At 27.8% G+C, this 18,408-nt stretch overlaps 1 protein-coding gene and 2 long non-coding RNA genes across 4 annotated transcripts; 1 reads left to right on the top strand and 2 right to left on the bottom strand.

The window, feature by feature from the left end:
- The first annotated feature begins 4,541 nt into the window (after positions 1 to 4,541).
- LOC142223561 (uncharacterized) lies at positions 4,542 to 5,370 on the top strand. The gene is made up of 2 exons (XR_012718790.1): positions 4,542 to 4,941; positions 5,001 to 5,370. It is a non-coding gene; the product is annotated as an uncharacterized LOC142223561 (long non-coding RNA).
- LOC142223560 (uncharacterized) lies at positions 4,963 to 5,598 on the bottom strand. The gene is made up of 2 exons (XR_012718789.1): positions 5,390 to 5,598; positions 4,963 to 5,334 (listed from the first exon to the last, which is right to left on the bottom strand). It is a non-coding gene; the product is annotated as an uncharacterized LOC142223560 (long non-coding RNA).
- Positions 5,599 to 6,505: 907 nt separating this feature from the next.
- Positions 6,506 to 18,057, bottom strand: obst-E (obstructor-E). Of its 2 annotated transcripts, none has more exons than XM_075293441.1 (2): positions 17,877 to 18,057; positions 6,506 to 7,440 (listed from the first exon to the last, which is right to left on the bottom strand). In XM_075293441.1, the coding sequence occupies exons 1-2, from the start codon at positions 17,929 to 17,931 to the stop codon at positions 6,791 to 6,793; spliced, it is 705 nt and encodes a 234-aa protein (XP_075149556.1). In that variant the 5' UTR covers positions 17,932 to 18,057; the 3' UTR covers positions 6,506 to 6,790. The 2 variants fall into 2 exon arrangements, with proteins under 2 accessions (XP_075149556.1, XP_075149555.1); XM_075293440.1 differs by lacking the exon at positions 6,506 to 7,440 and adding an exon at positions 7,548 to 8,393 and having other exon boundaries at positions 17,877 to 18,055.
- Positions 18,058 to 18,408: the final 351 nt, after the last annotated feature.

The raw sequence follows: 18,408 nt of genomic DNA, 5'->3' as shown, positions 1-18,408 counted from the left end.
AATGAAAAAATAAAAAATAAACATACCTATTGATATATGATAAATATTCATCATTATAAATCCCAAAAAAAAAAAACAAATATAAATACTGAGATGAAAATTCATGTAGCATATAACTTTTATGCCGAAATCGCAAGAATGAAATGATAATGAATAAAGGACGAAGTATTAAAAATAAGACTAAAACTACAGCCATGGACCCAATTTTAGTTTCTATTTTCCAATAGTAAATACGTGGTAAGTATCATACATATATAATAGTAGAAAAATATATCTAAGTGGAAAAGATAATACGAGCTTGTCGATTTATTTTTTAAAATCCTTTTCATTAGCATTGGTTTACCGATGCCCTGCCATGGTGAAAGATTAATTTTTTCTTAGCTTGGACTTTGCTGATGATTCTATAGAAAATTTTGTCAGAATTTTATTTCTATAGAAAATTTTGTCAGAATTTTATTTCTATAGAAAATTTTGTCAGAATTTTATTTCTATAGAAAATTTTGTCAAAATTTTATTTCTATAGAAAATTTTGTCAAAATTTTATTTCTATAGAAAATTTTGTCAAAATTTTATTTCTACAGAAATGTTTGTCAAATGTTTATTTCTATAGAAAATTTTGTCGAAATTTTACTTCTATAGAAAATTTTGTCAAAATCTTATTTCTATAGAAAATTTTGTCAAAATTTTGTTTCTATAGAAAATTTTGTCAAAAATTTATTTCTATAGAAAATTTTGTCAAAATTTTATTTCTATAGAAAATTTTGTCAAAATTTTATTTCTATGGAAAATTTTTTCAAAATTTTATTTCTATGGAAAATTTTGTCAAAATTTTATTTCTATAGAAAACTTTGTCAAAATTTTATTTCTACAGAAAATTTTGTCAAAATTTTATTTCTATGGAAAATTTTGTCAAAATTTTATTTCTATAGAAAATGTTGTCAACATTTTATTTCTATGGAAAATTGTATCAAAATTTTATTTCTATAGAAAATTTTATCAAAATTTTATTTCTATAGAAAATTTTGTCAAAATTTTATTTCTAAAGAAAATTTTGTTAAAATTTTATTTCTAACGAAAATTTTGTCAAAATTTTATTTCTATAGAAAATTTTGTCAAAATTTTATTTCTATAGAAAATTTTTTCAAAATTTTATTTCTATAGAAAATTTTTTCAAAATTTTATTTCTATAGAAAATTTTATTAAAATTTTATTTCTATAGAGAATCTTATCAAAATTTTATTTCTATAGAAAACTTGGTCAAAATTTTATTCCGATATAAAAATTTGTCAAAAAAAATTTCTGTAGAAAAATTTTGTCAAAATTTTATTTCCATAAAAAAAACTTGGTCAAAATTTTATTTCTACAGAAAACTTGGTCTACATTTTATTTCTATAGAAAATTTTTACAAAACTAAACTACAAGAGTAGCTTAACCAACAGAGGAAAAAGAATGTTTGTCAAATTTATTTGGGTAAAGCCCTATGACTGCAAGCTCGTTGGATGGGCGCACGTTTCGGAATTACCACATTCCTCATCAACATCCTCTACTTGCAGCAAAACTATCAACCAATTATCAGAATAAATTCCATTCTTGGTGTCTATAGGGCTTTGCCCAAATAAATTTGACAAACATTTTTTCCTCTGTTGGTTAACCTACTCTTGTAGTTTAGTCAACACAATGGTTTTAAACTATCAAATACATTCGGGTAGTTCACTAGACCCAAAGTGAACCACACTTGAACCTTCCGAAAAAAGGTTAATGATAGTCGGCTTTACCGAAATATATATTTGTACAACCATCTCTCTTTTTCCTTTGCCAATGTCAAATCATTTTTATTTAAATCAAAATTTTATTTCTACAGAAAAATTCGTCAAAACTTTATTTCTATAGAAAATTTTGTCGAAATTTTATTTCTATAGAAAATTTTATCAAAATTTTATTTCTATAGAAAACTTGGTCAAAATTTTATTTCTATAGAAAATCTTGTCAAAATTACATTTCTAAAGAAATATAGAAAAAAAAATTTTTGTCAACGTTTTATTTCTATAGAAAATTTTGTCAAAATTTTTTTTTGTAGAAAATTTTTTTAAAATTTTATTTCTATAGAAAATTTTGCAAAAATTTTATTTCTATAGAAAACTTTGTCAAAACTTTATTTCTATAGAAAATTTTATCGAAATTTTATTTATATACAAAATTTTATCGAAATTTTATTTATATACAAAATTTTATCGAAATTTTATTTCTATAAAAAAATTTTATTTCTATAGAAAACTTTGTCAAAACTTTATTTCTATAGAAAATTTTAACGAAATTTTATAGAAAATTTTATCGAAATTTTATCAAAATTTTATTTCTATAGAAAACTTGTTCCAAATTTTATTTCTATAGAAAATTTTGCAAACATTTTGTTTCTAAAGAAAATTCTAAATTTTTGTAAAAGTTTTATTTCTATAGAAAATTTTGTCAAAATTTTATTTTTGTAGAAAATTTTATCAAAATTTTATTTCTTCAGAAAATTTTGTCAAAGTTTGATTTCTATAGAAAATTTTTTATAAAAATTTTATTTCTATAGAAAATTTTGTAAAAAAATTTATTTCTATAGAAAATTTTATCGAAATTTTATCAAAATTTTATTTTTTCAGAAAACTTGGTCAACATTTGATTTCTATAGAAAATTTTACCAAAATTTTATTTCTATAAAAAATCTTGTCAAAATTTCATTTCATTAGAGAATTTTGTCAAAATTTTATTTCTTCAGAAAACTTACTCAACATGTGATTTCTATAGAAAATTTTACCAAAATTTTATTTCTATAAAAAATCTTGTCAAAATTTCATTTCTTTAGAAAATTTTGTCAAAATTTTATTTCTATAGAAAATTTTACCAAAATTTTGTTTCTATAAAAAATTTTGCCAACATTTTATTTCTATAGAAAATTTTGTCAAAATTTTATTTCTATAGTGAAAATTTTGTCAAAATTTTATTTCTATAGTGAAAATTTTGTCAAAATTTTATTTCTATAGGAAATTTTGTCTATATTTTATTGCTATTGAGAATTTTATTTCTATAGAAAAAATAAAGAATAAATTAAAACAGATATAATTTCAATTACATAACAAAATATTCAATTAAAAATATAATTGTAACTCGCATAAATTTCCAAAAAAAAGATTAGTTCTTATTTACCCAACAAAAAAAATTGGAAGTTGTTCCACAAGCATTTCTTTTAAAGCGCATCCTGAAATACCCCATTAAGTTCTTTCCACTTCCGATGCAGTCCTTTTGGACAAGTCCACAAACATTTCTTTTAAAGTGCATCCCGGGATCCCATATCGATTTTCTTTCACTTCCCATGCAATCCTTTTGGACAAGTCTTAGAAAGTACGGAATTAGGCCCTTTTAAGTGAACATTTAAGTTTTGGAGAATTAAATTTCGCAAAAAAGAATAGAAAATCAATAAAAAATAATAAAAAAAATAATAGGATTTGAACCTGTGCCGTTTGACTTTTTCACTTCAATGGAAGTTCTTTTGAAAAGTTTTTGCAAATTATGATAATTTTTATTTTCTTGTTGATTTTTAATGCAAAAAATATATTTATACAAAAATATATGCCGAAAATAAAAACGATGTATAACATGAAAAAACAGTTTTTTAGAAAAATATTTAATAAAACGAATTCCGCTGGTGAGATTTGAACCAGCGTTCTACATTTTTGAATTTATAATAATAAAAAACATCTCAAGAAGTAGTTAGAATGTCATGCCATGGTGTTTCAAATTAGGTTTATATCACAAACATTTGAATAGACGATTTCATGCATCGTTTTCAATGGCGTATGTGGCTGAGAGTGCTAAGGCATTCTGTTATGGTGCCGACAGACCCTGGTTCAACCCCCGGTGGAAACGAAGAAGTTTTTCAATTTGTAAAAATTATATAATAAGAAAAAAAGTGTAACAAAAATAATGATAAGAAGTACATACGACCGTAAGTTCGGCCAGGCCGAATCTTATGTACCCTCCACCATGGATTGTGTAGAAACTTCTACGAAAGACTGTCATCCATAATCGAATTACTTGGGCTGTGGTATCTTAAAACTTCTTAACATCGTTTTCTAAATTGTGAGTTAGTCCATACGTGGTATATATTAGACAAAAAAGTTATGTATAGGTAAGTCTACAAATAATTACGAATCGATATGGATACGTAGAGAGCCAGAATTGAAATATGGGGGTCGCTTATATGGGGGCTATATACATTGGTGAACTTGATATGGACCAATTTTTGTGTGATTGGGGATCGATTTATCTGAGGGCTATATATAACTGTAGTTAGGCATGGTTGTTAACGGCCATATACTAGCACAATGTACCAAATTTCAACTGACTCGGATGAAATTTGCTCTTCCAAGAGGCTTCAAAACCAAATCGCGGGATCGATTTATATGGGGGGTATATATGATTATGGACTGATATGGACCACTTTTGGCATGGTTGTTAAATATCATATACTACCACCACGTACCAAATTTCAACCAGGGGGGTTACTCTGTATTGCGATACGAAAGCAAATGCGATGCGATAGTTAAATGCGTTAAGAGTACAATTCGGTACTCTGTATCACTTGCGCAAACGCTTTCGCAAAGTAAACTGAAAATATGGTAACGCTTTAGCAAAATAAAGCGAAAATATGACAACGCTGGCTGCACAATGTAAACAATAACGAAAATGATAAAAAGAAATGTCAAAAAATTGTAAATAAAAACATTTTAAACAATCTTCCGTTCGGTGAGTGTTCTTTTAAAACTTGCTAATCGTTTATAACAAAAAAGTAATAATTATGGATTCGATAGCGTTATGGTTTGAAGAAAATTAACATGAACGAATTACAAGAAGAATTTTGCGAGATCGGTCAAATATACTCTCCCTAAGTGACCACGGGTAAGAAAATGGAAACTCAAATTATGTGACAAACGTTTTCGAATATTTCATTTTTATAGATTTCGTCTTAATAAAGATGCGTTTATGTATGTATTAAACGCTATTAAAGACGACCTTGTCGTTCCAAATAAATCCACAGCCATTCCAACTCCAATAAAAGTGGCCGCTGCTTTGAAATTGCTTGGACAAGGTGGTTATCTACAAATCGGCCAAGACCATCTTTTAGGACTATCAGAGCAATCTATGTCGCGCTGCTTACAAGAAGTTTGCGAGGTGATTGAACGAATACTTTGTCCCAAGCACATACAATTTGAGGTAACTGCGGAAGAGACCATAAAGTCTACCAAAGTTTGGAACTGACGTTGCTGTGTCTGTAACTTTTTTGGTTTTTCCCTAAAACAATAAACAATTTAGATACAAATATAAAAATTTAATTGTGCTTACTTACATATTTGTTACTTTGCGATTGCTATTTTGTTTGCGCACGATTTTTGCGATCAACGAACGAGTTTGACATACGCTTTCGCATTATAGAGTGCGGTGATGCCAGATTTGCGAAAACTAGATGCGCAAGGTAGATACGAATACGAATTACTGAGTACCAATTACTAGATTCGCGACAATTTTTCTTACGCATCGCAATACAGAGTAACCCCCCAGATCGGATGTATTTTGCTTCTCCAAAAGGCACCGGAGGTCAAATCTGAGTATCGGTTTATATGGGGGCTATATATAATTATGGACTGATATGAACCAATTCCTGCATGGTTGTTGGATACCATATACTTACATCACGTTCCAAATTTCAACCGATTCGGATGAATTTTGCTCTTCCAAGGGGCTCCGGAGGTCAAATCTGGGGATCGGTTTATATGGGGCTATATATAATTATGGACCGATGTGGACCAATTTTTGCATGGTTGTTAGGGACCATATACTAACACCATGTACCAAATTTCAGCCGGATCGGATGAAATTTGCCTCTCTTAGAGGCTCCGGAAGTCAAATCAGGGGACCGGTTTATATGGGGGCTATATATAATTAAGGACCGATATGGACCAATTTTTGCATGGTTGTTAGAGACCATATACTAACACCATGAACCAAATTTCAGTCGGATCGGATCAAATTTGCTTCTCTTAGAGAGTTAATATACCCCCCATCCTATGGTGGAGGGTATAAAAATAAGAGTGAAATTGGAAAAAAATTGGTTTTTAGTTTTTTAAATTTCTTCATCCAAATGAACTTCCAAGGCACAACTTCTAAATGCAAATGCATTGGAGATGATCCAAGTTTGCACTACTTCCGGATCACAAATTGGGGATCCAAACTAATTTTTTGGAAGCTCTCTTGTTGCTGGGTAATTATAAATACATCAATAATTGATCGAAAAACTCAATTAATTGCTTAATTTTTTTTTATTTCTTATTAATTCTGTGAATGATCAAACATTAATTTCGTAATTAAATCAGAAAAATATTATTCTACGTAATATTTATCTTATCTTTATATGTACTTACATTAAGCTCTTCAATGATAAGATAAGTGAATACAAAACATCATGTTTAAGTTTATTTTATTGTTTTATTGTATAAAATTAACTAACAAATATATACAAATGAAATACTTTTTTATATTGGACCATGCTGATAACTTCCGAATTAATTCGAAAATGTAAAACTTCAATCAGAAAACCTTTAAAATATAGTATAAATTACGAAAAGATTCGAGTATTTTTGTAAAGATGAATCCTTGGTCAATTTATAATAATTCCAAAAATTTTTTGTTAAATTAAAGCTTTGAATATTTTATTCTATGAATATTCATTTCCATAAAAAAGTTATAGTTCTTATTGCTTTTCTCTCCTATCCTTAAGACGAGCATAACATTCAGGAATATTACGATAGAAATCACAAAGTTTAGTATCAGGATTGAAAGCCAAATAACGACCACATGTATACAAACGAGGATGACCATTGACGCAAACGAAATATTTCTTACAGCTGTTCGGATGGGGGAAATAACGCAATTCTCCCTCAGGGGTTACATCAACATTTGTTTTACCCTCATCTTCTTCAGATGGTGGACAAACGAAACCCAAAAAGGCTTCAGCATTACAATCTTTGGCTAGATCGGGCCAATCGCATTGATAAGAATCGATATTGAAGGCCAAACCATCAGGGCATTTTGTAAGAGTAGCTTCGCCGTGGGCACAATTTTTGTAGACACCACATTTGGTTGAGTCACCATAGGAATAGAAACCAAATTGACGGGGACAATCTGCAGTACCATTGGCAGGTTGAAGACGTGTGCGTTCTTTACAAACTGTGAATGGCGAATAGGTACATTCCCCTGTAGATTTTGTGCGTTGATTGAATAGTAAGCCATCAGGGCAAAGTTTTTCCTCGGCCACACCATCGGTGCATTCGATATAGGCATCACATTGTTCTGGATCGGCAAAACGGCCTTTGGGTTCAGGGCAGGAGGAAGCAGCTAAAACTATACACAAAAAATAATTAAATTCGATTGATTCTCTAAAAAACCACAACAAAAGACTTAAGAAACAAACTTGATTAGCTTTGACTATAGAAAAAAAAACGAACGACTTAAGAAACAAACTGTCATCATTTATTTATATGCATTTGCGTATAATACTAAATGCCAATTTTTTGTCTATTTTTCAAATAAAAGGATTCTTTAATATCATTACAATTTTCACTATGGACTAGAAAAATTTATAAAAATTAACAAAATATGCTGCCTCTTCACTTAAGAGCGAGACTTTGCTTTGGCAGCAGCCAAACGAGCATTCTTAATTTCCACTCCACGCTGTTTAATTTCTGGACTACAATTGGGTACATTTTCAATATCATCACACTGTTTCAATTCTTCATTGAAAGCCATATCTTCACCGCAGGATATACGTCTGGGACGACCTTCAACACATAGGAAATATTGTTGGCAATTTTGTGGAGATGGATAGAAGTAGTACTCTTCTTCTGGTTCACCCAACAATTCTGATCTGGCTGGGAGTGGAGGACATTTGAAACCCAAGAAAGCTTCAGCATCACAAGCCTCAACTAGATCGGGCCAATCACATTTGTAGGTTTCTGGATTCCAGGCCAAACCATCGGGACAATCGAATATGTAACCACGTCCTGAAGCACAATTTTTAAATTGACCACAATTCTTAGCATCGCCCATTAGATAATATCCAAATTGATGGGGACACTCTTCGGTAGATTGAGCAGCTTGCAGACGAGCCTGTGGCTGAGAACACTCCACCTCAATGGGATAACCACAAGGATAACCAGAGGATTTCTCATTGTACAACAAACCATCGGGACATAATTTTTCTTCAGCTACGCCATTTTTGCATTCAATATAAGCATCACATGAACCCGATACAGGATAGGTACCATTAGCCTGAGGACATGATCCAGCAGCGAATGCTGTAAGAAAAACCAAAAAACGAGAGAATAAAACGGCCACATTAATAAAAATCATTTTAGGAAAGCTTACCTACTAGAATTTGTAAACAAAAAACAACTTTAGTCATTCATTCTACAATTTTGAATTTCACTTGATTGATAGCCGAAATAAAAATGGATTAACTCGCAAGATGTTACACACAAAGAAAAAATTTATTACCAAAATTTTTCCAATTAAAATTTTAATTGAATTTTAAAATATATTCAATTAAAAATTTAATTGGTTCAACAAATTTTTGAATTGTAACAATTAATATTTTTAATTTTTGGTGATTCAACACTTCTGTAATTGAAGACATTTCAGTTAAATATTAATTGTATCAACTAATTTCGTGATTGAAGCCAAAAGATATTTGTTTCTGTGTTTGGGAAATATTTTATGGCAAGAGAATTTTAAAAAGAATTTAAATATTCTCCTATTAGGCTTACATCTATATCATCAGAAACTTACAGAGAAAGTTAAAAATTTGTAGGAATCGAAATTTTAAAAAATTACATCTTCCACAATTTTAAAAAGCAAAAAAAAAACAAGAATTTTCATTTTCCATTTTTTTTTAATTTTTACACAGAAAAAAATTCATGAAAATTTTTCCAATTAAAATCTTAATTGAGTTTTAAAAAATATTAAATCAAAAATTTAATTGATTCAACATTTTTTTTGAATTGAAATAAAAATCAATCGCACAAATTAATAGTATAAATTAATTTTTTATTTTATTTAATTTTTTTAATTTTTCAATCATTTCTGTGATTGAAGACATTTCAATTAAAAAATTAATTGGATCAATTAATTTCGTGATTGAATCAAAAAAAATTGTTTTGTGTCTAATACTTTTATATAAATCCATTAAAAGTTACACACATATAAATATTACCAAAATATTTCAAATTAAAATTCTAATGGAAGTTAAAAATGTAATCAATTAAAAAATTAATTCAATTAATTTTAATTTTTTTAATCATATTAAAACATAAATTCAATAAAGAAAATGATTGAAAACACACACAAAAAACATCAACAAAATGTTTCCAATTAAAATCTCAATTGTGTTTTAAAAAATATTCAATTAAAAATTTAATTGATTCAACAATTTTTTTTTAATTGAAACAAAATGCAATTACAAATGGATCAAATAATTCTTTAATTGACTTTCAATTAATTTTTTAATTGATACTATCATTTCTGTGATTGAAGACATTTCAATTAAAACAATTAACTAGATCATTTCGTGAGTGAATCAGAAAAAAATATTGTGTGCAGGGAAAATTAAAAAAAAACATCACAGAAATCCAAGTATCAATCGCTATTGTCAATTAAAAAATTAATTTGTCCAAAAAAATTAATTTAATTATTTTTGAGGTTGATTTTTGTTTTAATTAGCTTGATTAAATTTTTAATGGAATATTTTTTTTTAAATTCAATAGAAAATTTATGGAATAAATGTGACAATTTTTTTTCTGTTAATTTTCAAGTTCAATTATCCCAATTATTAATTTTATTTAAAAAAATATTTACAATTAAAAAAAGAAACAAGTATATACGGCCGTAAGTTCGGCCAAGCCGAATCTTTTGTACCCTCCACCATGGATTGCATAGAAACTTGAACTAAAGACTGTTATCCACAATCGAATTACTTGGATTGTGGTAACACTTGCCGATAGCAAGGTATCTTAAAACTTCTTAACACCGTCTTCTCAATTGCATGTTAGTCCATACGGGGTATATATTAAACAAACAAAGGCCGATTAAATACGTATATAATTTTCCATAGAAATAAAATTTTGACAAAATTTTCCATAGAAATAAAATTTTGACAAAATTTTCTATAGAAATAAAAATTTGACAAAATCGGTATAGTAATAAAATTTTGACAAAATTTCCTATAGAAATAAAATTTTGACAAAATTTTCTATAGAAATAAAATCTTGACAAAATTTTGTATAGAAATAAAATTTTGAAAAAATGTTCTATAGTAATACAATTTTGACAAAATTTTCTATAGAAATAAAATTTTGGTAGATTATTTTTGGGGATCGGCTATATATAACTATATGGACCGATATGGACCAATTTTGGCATGGTTGTTAGCGGCCATATACTAGCGCAATGTACCAAATTTTACTACGTATCAAATTTCAACCGGATCGGATGAATTTTGCTCCTCCAAGAGCTCCGGAGGTCTAATGAGGGGATCGGTTTAAATGGGGGTTACATATAATTAAGACCGGTATGGACCAATTTTTGCATAGTTGTTAGAGACCATATACTTAGGTTAGGTTAGGTGGCAGTCCGATGTATCAGGCTCACATAGACTATTCAGTCATTGTGAACTTCTCTCTTATCACTGAGTTCTGCTCGATTCCATGTTAAGCTCAATGACAAGGGACCTCCTTTTATAGCCGAGACCGAACGGCGTTCCACTTTGCAGTGAAACCACTTAGAGAAGCTTTCCCTCAGAAATGTCACCAGCATTGCTGAGGTGGTATAATCCACCGCTGAAAAACTTTTGGTGTTCGATCGAAGCAGGAATCGAACCCACGACCTTGTATATGCAAGGCGGGCATGCTAACCATTACACAACGGTGGCTCCCAATATACTTACACCATGTAAAAAATTTTAGCCGGATCGGATGAAATTTGCTTCTCTTAGAGGCTCCGCAAGCCAAATCTGGAGATCGGTTTATATGGAGCCTATATATAATTATGGACCGATGTTGACCAAGTTTTGCATGGTTATTAGAGACCATATACTGAAACCATGTACCAAATTTCATTTATACGTAAAAGTGATCTGATATGGCCCATTTCCAATACCATCCGACCTACATCAATAACAACTACTTGTGCCAAGTTTCAAGTCGATAGCTTGTTTCGTTCGGAAGTTAACATAGCGTGCTTTCAACAGACGGACAGACGGACATGCTCAGATCTACTCAGAATTTCACCACGACCCAGAATATATATACTTTATGGGGTCTTAAAGCAATATTTCGATGTGTTACAAACGGAATGACAAAGTTAATATCCTATGGTGGAGGGTATAAAAAAAAGAAAATTCCAACTAAAATATAGTCGAATTTCACATAAGAAAATACTAAGTCATCTAAACTTTTATAAAATATCAGGTAAATTATTTCATCTAAAGGTCAGTATGTTTGCTATGTTCGCTTTTCGCATTGAAATTTTCGTGGTTACTTTAGTAAAACAGTTCAATAAATTCAATGGATGCGCAGTTTCTTGTTTCTCTAGATTTTTGCAAGACTTTACAGGAATATGTTTGTTTTCATTTATAATTTTGATTATTTCAGGAAAAGTAATCGCGAAAATAAAGGCGAATGAATTATTTTCTTTTTTTTTAATCAAACGCAATCAAAAAATAATTGAAAAAATGTGAAGTTCCATAAATAATAGATTGCCAAAAATTGAAAAATTAATTGAGTCTTGCGATCAAAATCAATTAAATTCTTAATTGAATCAATTAAAAAGTTGTTTATATCAATCAATCAATTTTTGTAATCCAATTGACTGTTTTTTAATTAATTTTGGTATTGACTATTAATTTTTGGAATCGAAACTTTTTCATTTAAAACATTAATTAGATCAATTAATTTCGTGATTAAATCAGATAAATGTTTGTGTGTGTATATAAAGTTTACTAAGATATACATTCCAAAAAATATATACTTTGCTCTTAAACGAAGTTGTATCTACACAAAAAAAAAACAATTCTGTTGTAAAACTGATGTATGTATAGTTCATTTTTGTATTTCGTAAATGGCAGCTAAAAATCCAAAAATTTAGGAAAATTTTCGTTAATTTAATGAATCTCAAAATTTGAAATAAAATTTAGTTTAATTTTCGCACGACATAGTTCATTTTACCCATAATATAGTTTACTTTTTTTCTGTGTATAAAAATCATAAATAATTTTCTTTACAGATGACACGAAATTTATAGATTCCAACGTAAAATCTTCTATAACTAATGGGCTTTTCGTTATTTTAAAAAATTTCTAAACTTTTAATAACAAAATATTTTTTTTTTTTTGGAAAATTTATGGAATCATTACTTATTTAGGAAATTTTCTAAACTCTTTTGCTTTTGATAAAATCAGCCTAAATTCTTTTAATTTGTTTTAATCTGTATAACTTTATAATTTTATTTAACAAGCGGTAGATTTCTTCTTTAACCCACAAAATATTCCACAAAAACTTAAAAAAAAGAAAAAGAATTCGCCCCAAAAGAAAAAACCAGTTAGGCGGCAACGTGTTTATAAATTATGCAATAAATACCGAACAACAATAACAAAAGGTTTAGTTAACATTTAAAAAGAATAAATACTACGATTTCTGGTTGTATGTTGGCCAATAGCAATGAAATCTTAAAGCCGGCTAAGGAGCCAGGCACCAACTAAATAAAAAAAACACACACACACCGCGGACAGACAAATGACCTTGAATCACAAAAAACGAGAATCAATGAAGATGATAAAAACAAAAACAATAATAACAATAAGAATAACATTAAATTTAATGTCAATTTGTTTTTATACGCAGAGGCATGATCAATAAACTGCAAATGCTGTGAGAGTGAAAAACTAGTTTGTTGCTTAAGTCTTTCGTTTTGAAAATAGAATGCTCATGACAAATATTGACAAAAACCCAAATCAGATATTTAAAATGCAGACATTTTACATTAAAACTGGCGGCATCCTGTTTGTGGTTTATTTAATTTAAAGGTCTAATTTTTTTCCAATGAGTTTATAATAATCGCCGGTTTGTTTGTGAGTAGGTGTGGAATTTTTGTCACACAAATGTGAATGAATATTCAATCTAAGGTTATTTGTGATGGTTGGTGTATTTTTTTTGTTTACTGTAATTGACACCCAGTGAATCAATCTATGGTTAATTATTGTTGTCATCAATTAGTACTCGTTTTTCTGGTTGTTGGTTGTTTTAAAACAACCCCCAGGCCTCTATTAAAATTCATTCCAAATTTACAATGATGCTATTAGAAATGTTTCCCTTCCTCTCACTCGTAGTAATTCATTCATATAGGTGTTTAATAGAAGTTGTATATTAGAACATATCGTTTGCTAAACTGTCCGGTTTTAGGTTGTAAATCATTTTTATTAAAAAAAAAAACTTACATTCACATAGAAATAGCACAAATGTTTATAAATATGCATCATTAGTAGAAATTAGTTTAGGTGTATAATTGACTGATATCCGTTAATTTTTAATCTATTGTTTTGGCAAATCTTGTTCTCACTGAGTTCGACAATACAATTTCAAATTTAATTTTGACATAACAATTTGTAATTGCAATAACACCGGTTTAATGATGAAATTTGAAAACTTTTTACACCATGAGCAATGCTATATACAAAATTAATGACATCCGATGTCCATAAAATCTAACTTATATTAAAAGTCAACGACCTAAAAATTATCTCATTGATCTTTAATAAATTTATTTATCAATATAGAAATCCACTTCAAATACGTAATGCTTCTAAATTGTCATTATCATATCACGATTTATTCCTGCCTGTGTGATATAAAAGAATACTTACATTGATGTGATCATGTAAAAACGTTAATAAGAAAAAACTTAAAATTACCACAGGTTCGTATATTGCATAACATTAAGTCAAGATCACAAATGAGCTGCACAGGACCAGATCGGTGCGAATATTTATGAAAATGTCATGTATATTAGCTGTATACAGTTTTTTTCTAATACATGACAAATGAATTGTTCCATGACAAAGGAATTGTTCCATTTCTGAAGCGGTTGAAAAGAGAACCACTTACGGCAATGACAAGCGAAAATGGTAGTGGTGGAAACGTGGAAAACCGACATTTGCTAACTCTCGACAACAAGCGTAACCGAAAGACGTTCGCCATATACAGTACGTACTACGAGGAAACTGAAGACTTAGAGCCCTCTAACATTTAAATGTGAATAAATCTTTTGTTTCTCCTACCATTACTCGTTACCATTAAACTGGCAGTATTGCATCGCATCAAAAAAAATGATAACAACACCAAAAAAGACCAGATTTGATCGAAATCGACGCCACATTTGTAGAAACTTGATCGTGAGATGAACATAACGCGAGAACGGATGCAACACATATAAAATGAGCTAGAACTAACCTCATTAAAGGTCCAAAATGTGTAAAAGCTCACGGATGTACAAAAAAAGTTCGATTGGAACTAGCCAAGGAGTTGCTAGATTGGTAGAATTCTTGATGTTTTGGTAGATCTTTATTTCTATAGAAATTTTGACAAAATTTTCTATAGAAATAAAATTTTGAAAAAAATTTCTATAGAAATAAAATTTTGAAAAAAATTTAATGAAATTTCCTATAAAAAAGAAATCTATAGCAAAGAAAGTTTTACAAAATTTTCTATAAAATTAAATTTTGACAAAATTTTCTATAGAAAAGAAAGTTTTACAAAATTTTCTATAAAATTAAATTTTGACAAAGTTATCCATAGAAATAAATTTTTGACAAGATTTTCTATAGAAATAAAATTTTTCTTAAAATGTTTCTATAGAAATTAAATTTTGACAAAATTATCCATAGAAATAAAACTTTCATAAATTTTTTCAATAGAAATAAAATTTTGACAAAATTTTCTATAGAAATAAAATTTTGACAAAATTATCTGTAGAAATAAAATTTTGACAAAATTTACTATAGAAATAAAGTTTTGCAGAAATTTTCTATAGAAATAAAATTTTGCAGAAATTTTCTATAGAAATAAAAATTTCTTAAAATTTTTCTATAGAAATTAAATTTTGACAAAATTTTGTATAGAAATAAAATTTTGCAGAAATTTTCTATAGAAATAAAATTTTACAGAAATTTTCTATAGAAATAAAATTTTGACAAAATTTTCTATAGAAATAAAATTTTGCAAAAATTTTCTATATAAATAAAATTTTGACAAAATTTCCTATAGAAATAAAATTTTGACAAAATTTTCTATAGAAATAAAATTTTGCAAAAATTTTCTATAGAAATAAAATTTTTACAAAACTTTCTATAGAACTTAAATTTTGACAAAATTTTCTATAGAAATAAAATTTTGACAACATTTTTGATAGAAATAAAATACTGACAAAATTCTCTATAGAAATACAATTTTGACAAAATTCTCTATAGAAATAAAATTTTGACAAAATTTTCTATAGAAAGAAAATATTGAAAAAATTTTCTATAGAAAAAAAATGTTGACAAAATTTTCTATAGAAATAAAAATTTGACAAAATTTTCTATAGAAATAAAATTTTGAAAAAAAATTTCCATAGAAATAACATTTTGGCAAAATTTTTATGAAATTTCTTATAAAAAAGAAATCTATGGAAAAGAAAGTTTTACAAAATTTTCTATAAAACTAAATTTTGACAAAATTTTCTATAAAACTAAATTTTGACAAAATTTTCTATAGAAATAAAATTGACAAAATTTTCTATAAAAATTAAATTTTGACAAAATTCTCTATAGAAATAAAATATTGAGAAATTCTTCTATAGAAATAAAATATTGACAAAATTTTCTATAGAAATAAAATTTTGAGAAAATTTTCTATCGAAATAAAATGTTGACAAAATTTTCAATATAAATAAAATTTTAACAAAATTTTCTATATAAAAAAATTTGACAAAATTTTCTGTAGAAATAAAATTTTGACAAAATTTTAATGAAATTTCTCATAAAAAAGAAATCTATAGAAAAAAAATCCATAAAATAAAATTTTTACACAATTTTCTATAGAAATAAATTTTTGACAAAATTTTCCATAGAAATAAACTTTTTCTTAAAATGTTTCTATAGAAATTAAATTTTGACAAAATTTTCCATAGAAATAAAACTTTCATAAAATTTTTCAATAGAAATAAAATTTTCATAAAATTTTTCCACAGAAATAAAATTTTTCAAAATTTTCTATAGAAATAAAATTTTTCAAAATTTTCTATAGAAATAAAATTTTGAAAAAAATGTCTATAGAAATAAAATGTTAACAGAAATGTCTATAGAAATAATATTTTGACAAAAATGTCTATAGAAATAAAATTTTGACTAAATTTTCTATAGAAATACAATTTTGACCAAATTTTCGATAGTATATCTATTTTTTTTGCAGAATTTTCTATAGAAATAAAGTTTTGAAAAAAATTTCTATTGAAATAAAATTTTGACAAAATTTTCTCTAGGAATAAAATTTTGACAAAATTTTAATGAAATTTCCTATGAAAAAGAAATCTATGGAAGAGAAAGTTTTACAAAATTTTCTATAAAAATAAAATTTTGACTATATTTTATATAAAATCATTTCATCACTTCTTTGGAAGAAACATTTTTTTCATAATTACCACAAACATTTTATAAAAAAATTAAAACAACATTTTTTAGTTCTTTGGCAAAATTTTCTTCAAATTTTGGTAGAATATTTTTGGCTCGAATGGCAACCATGGATGTGAAGCCATTTCAAATTGAACTCTGTATGAACAAACAAACTGATCGTGTTTACTAGCCATAGAGGTCAGCTGAAAATTTACACCTTCGATTGTCCACCAGAACACAAGCGTCGCCGATGGTCGCATCCCGCTTGTATTCATCGACCGTTGGGTCAATATAAATGATATTATCGAAGACCTGGATAGACAAACATTTCGGACATTTCAACAGGATTCAGAACGTGTCAATCAGAAGGTTTCCGCAAAATGGTCACCAAAATCTCCGGTTCTCAATGAGTGGGACTCTCTTGGACGCACTTGGCATTTTGAAGAGTAAGGTTGATTGACGTGATATTAAAAAAAACGTAGGAAAGCCATAGTACCCTTGTACTTGTGCAAAATTGATATAATGACTACAGCTGTCCTAAATTCTACAATGCCATACGTTGTTGCACTCTGATGGTCCACACTACAATGCGACCTTTCAAATGTTGGGCCCATAATGTCCTTAAAGTCATATTCCGTTAAAACATTGTGGTCAATAATCAATCAAACAAAAAGCCAATAATAATAAATTAACTATTCTTAGGGTCGGAAAAAGACCACAAACACAGTGGTGTACTCATACTTATTTTGGCAATAAAATCAGCAGTTCATTTTCGAATTTTTAGAATATACAATTATATATTATTATTTAAATTATTTTTAACACCATATTTCACATTGACAAACGATCATATTTGATTTTTAACACAAATGTAAGTAAAATTGTATATTTCACAACTTTTCATTTCGTAAAAAAATACTATTACAAACCTAACTTGTATTGCAGATTATCACAAATAATTATAACCAGTTTGTTTCTTAAGTCTTTCGTTTTGTGAAAGAAAACTCAATTGACATTTGAATAATTGAAAATATATGTTATTTTTAAATTAAAAACAAACAAAAACAAAAAAACAAATACTAACCCATAGAGCCAAACATGACTAAACACACTACGGCACTTAAAATAATTTTGGCCATATTTTTTAATTTATTCTCTTTGATCCTTTACACAAATCCTTTGGTCGTTTCAAGCGTTTACTTAACTATAAACGTAGTGGATGGCACGAGCTTCTGCTAAAGACTGATTTTTAAAAAATCAACTCCCGCTATAGGAGGGAATCTGTAGTATTTACTAGAAGATATGTGAGAAAAAAGCTCATGCAAACACAATTTAAAAAAATATCGAAAAACAACAATAATCCAAAGCAATGAGATGCTCTGATGGCGATGACGTTTTTGAAAACAAATTAGTCAACCTTTAAGTAAAGAAGATTTCAGTAGAAAATGCGTAAGAAACAAAAACGTGTTTTACCTCTCCAAGTGGGTTTTTATGATTTTATGAGATCTGTATATATTTTTCGCACAAAATATACTGAAGGAAGAACTGAAATTGAAACAACCATAATGTCACACCTTTGTGGATCTAGTTTGGTTGGTATTTTAGTTTTGTCTTCA

The sequence above is a fragment of the Haematobia irritans genome, chromosome 2 (genome assembly GCF_050003625.1).
Source record: "Haematobia irritans isolate KBUSLIRL chromosome 2, ASM5000362v1, whole genome shotgun sequence".
Taxonomy (NCBI): domain Eukaryota; kingdom Metazoa; phylum Arthropoda; class Insecta; order Diptera; family Muscidae; genus Haematobia; species Haematobia irritans.
Note: the sequence above shows the minus strand (reverse complement) of the source record. Positions and strands in the feature narration are given on the sequence as shown.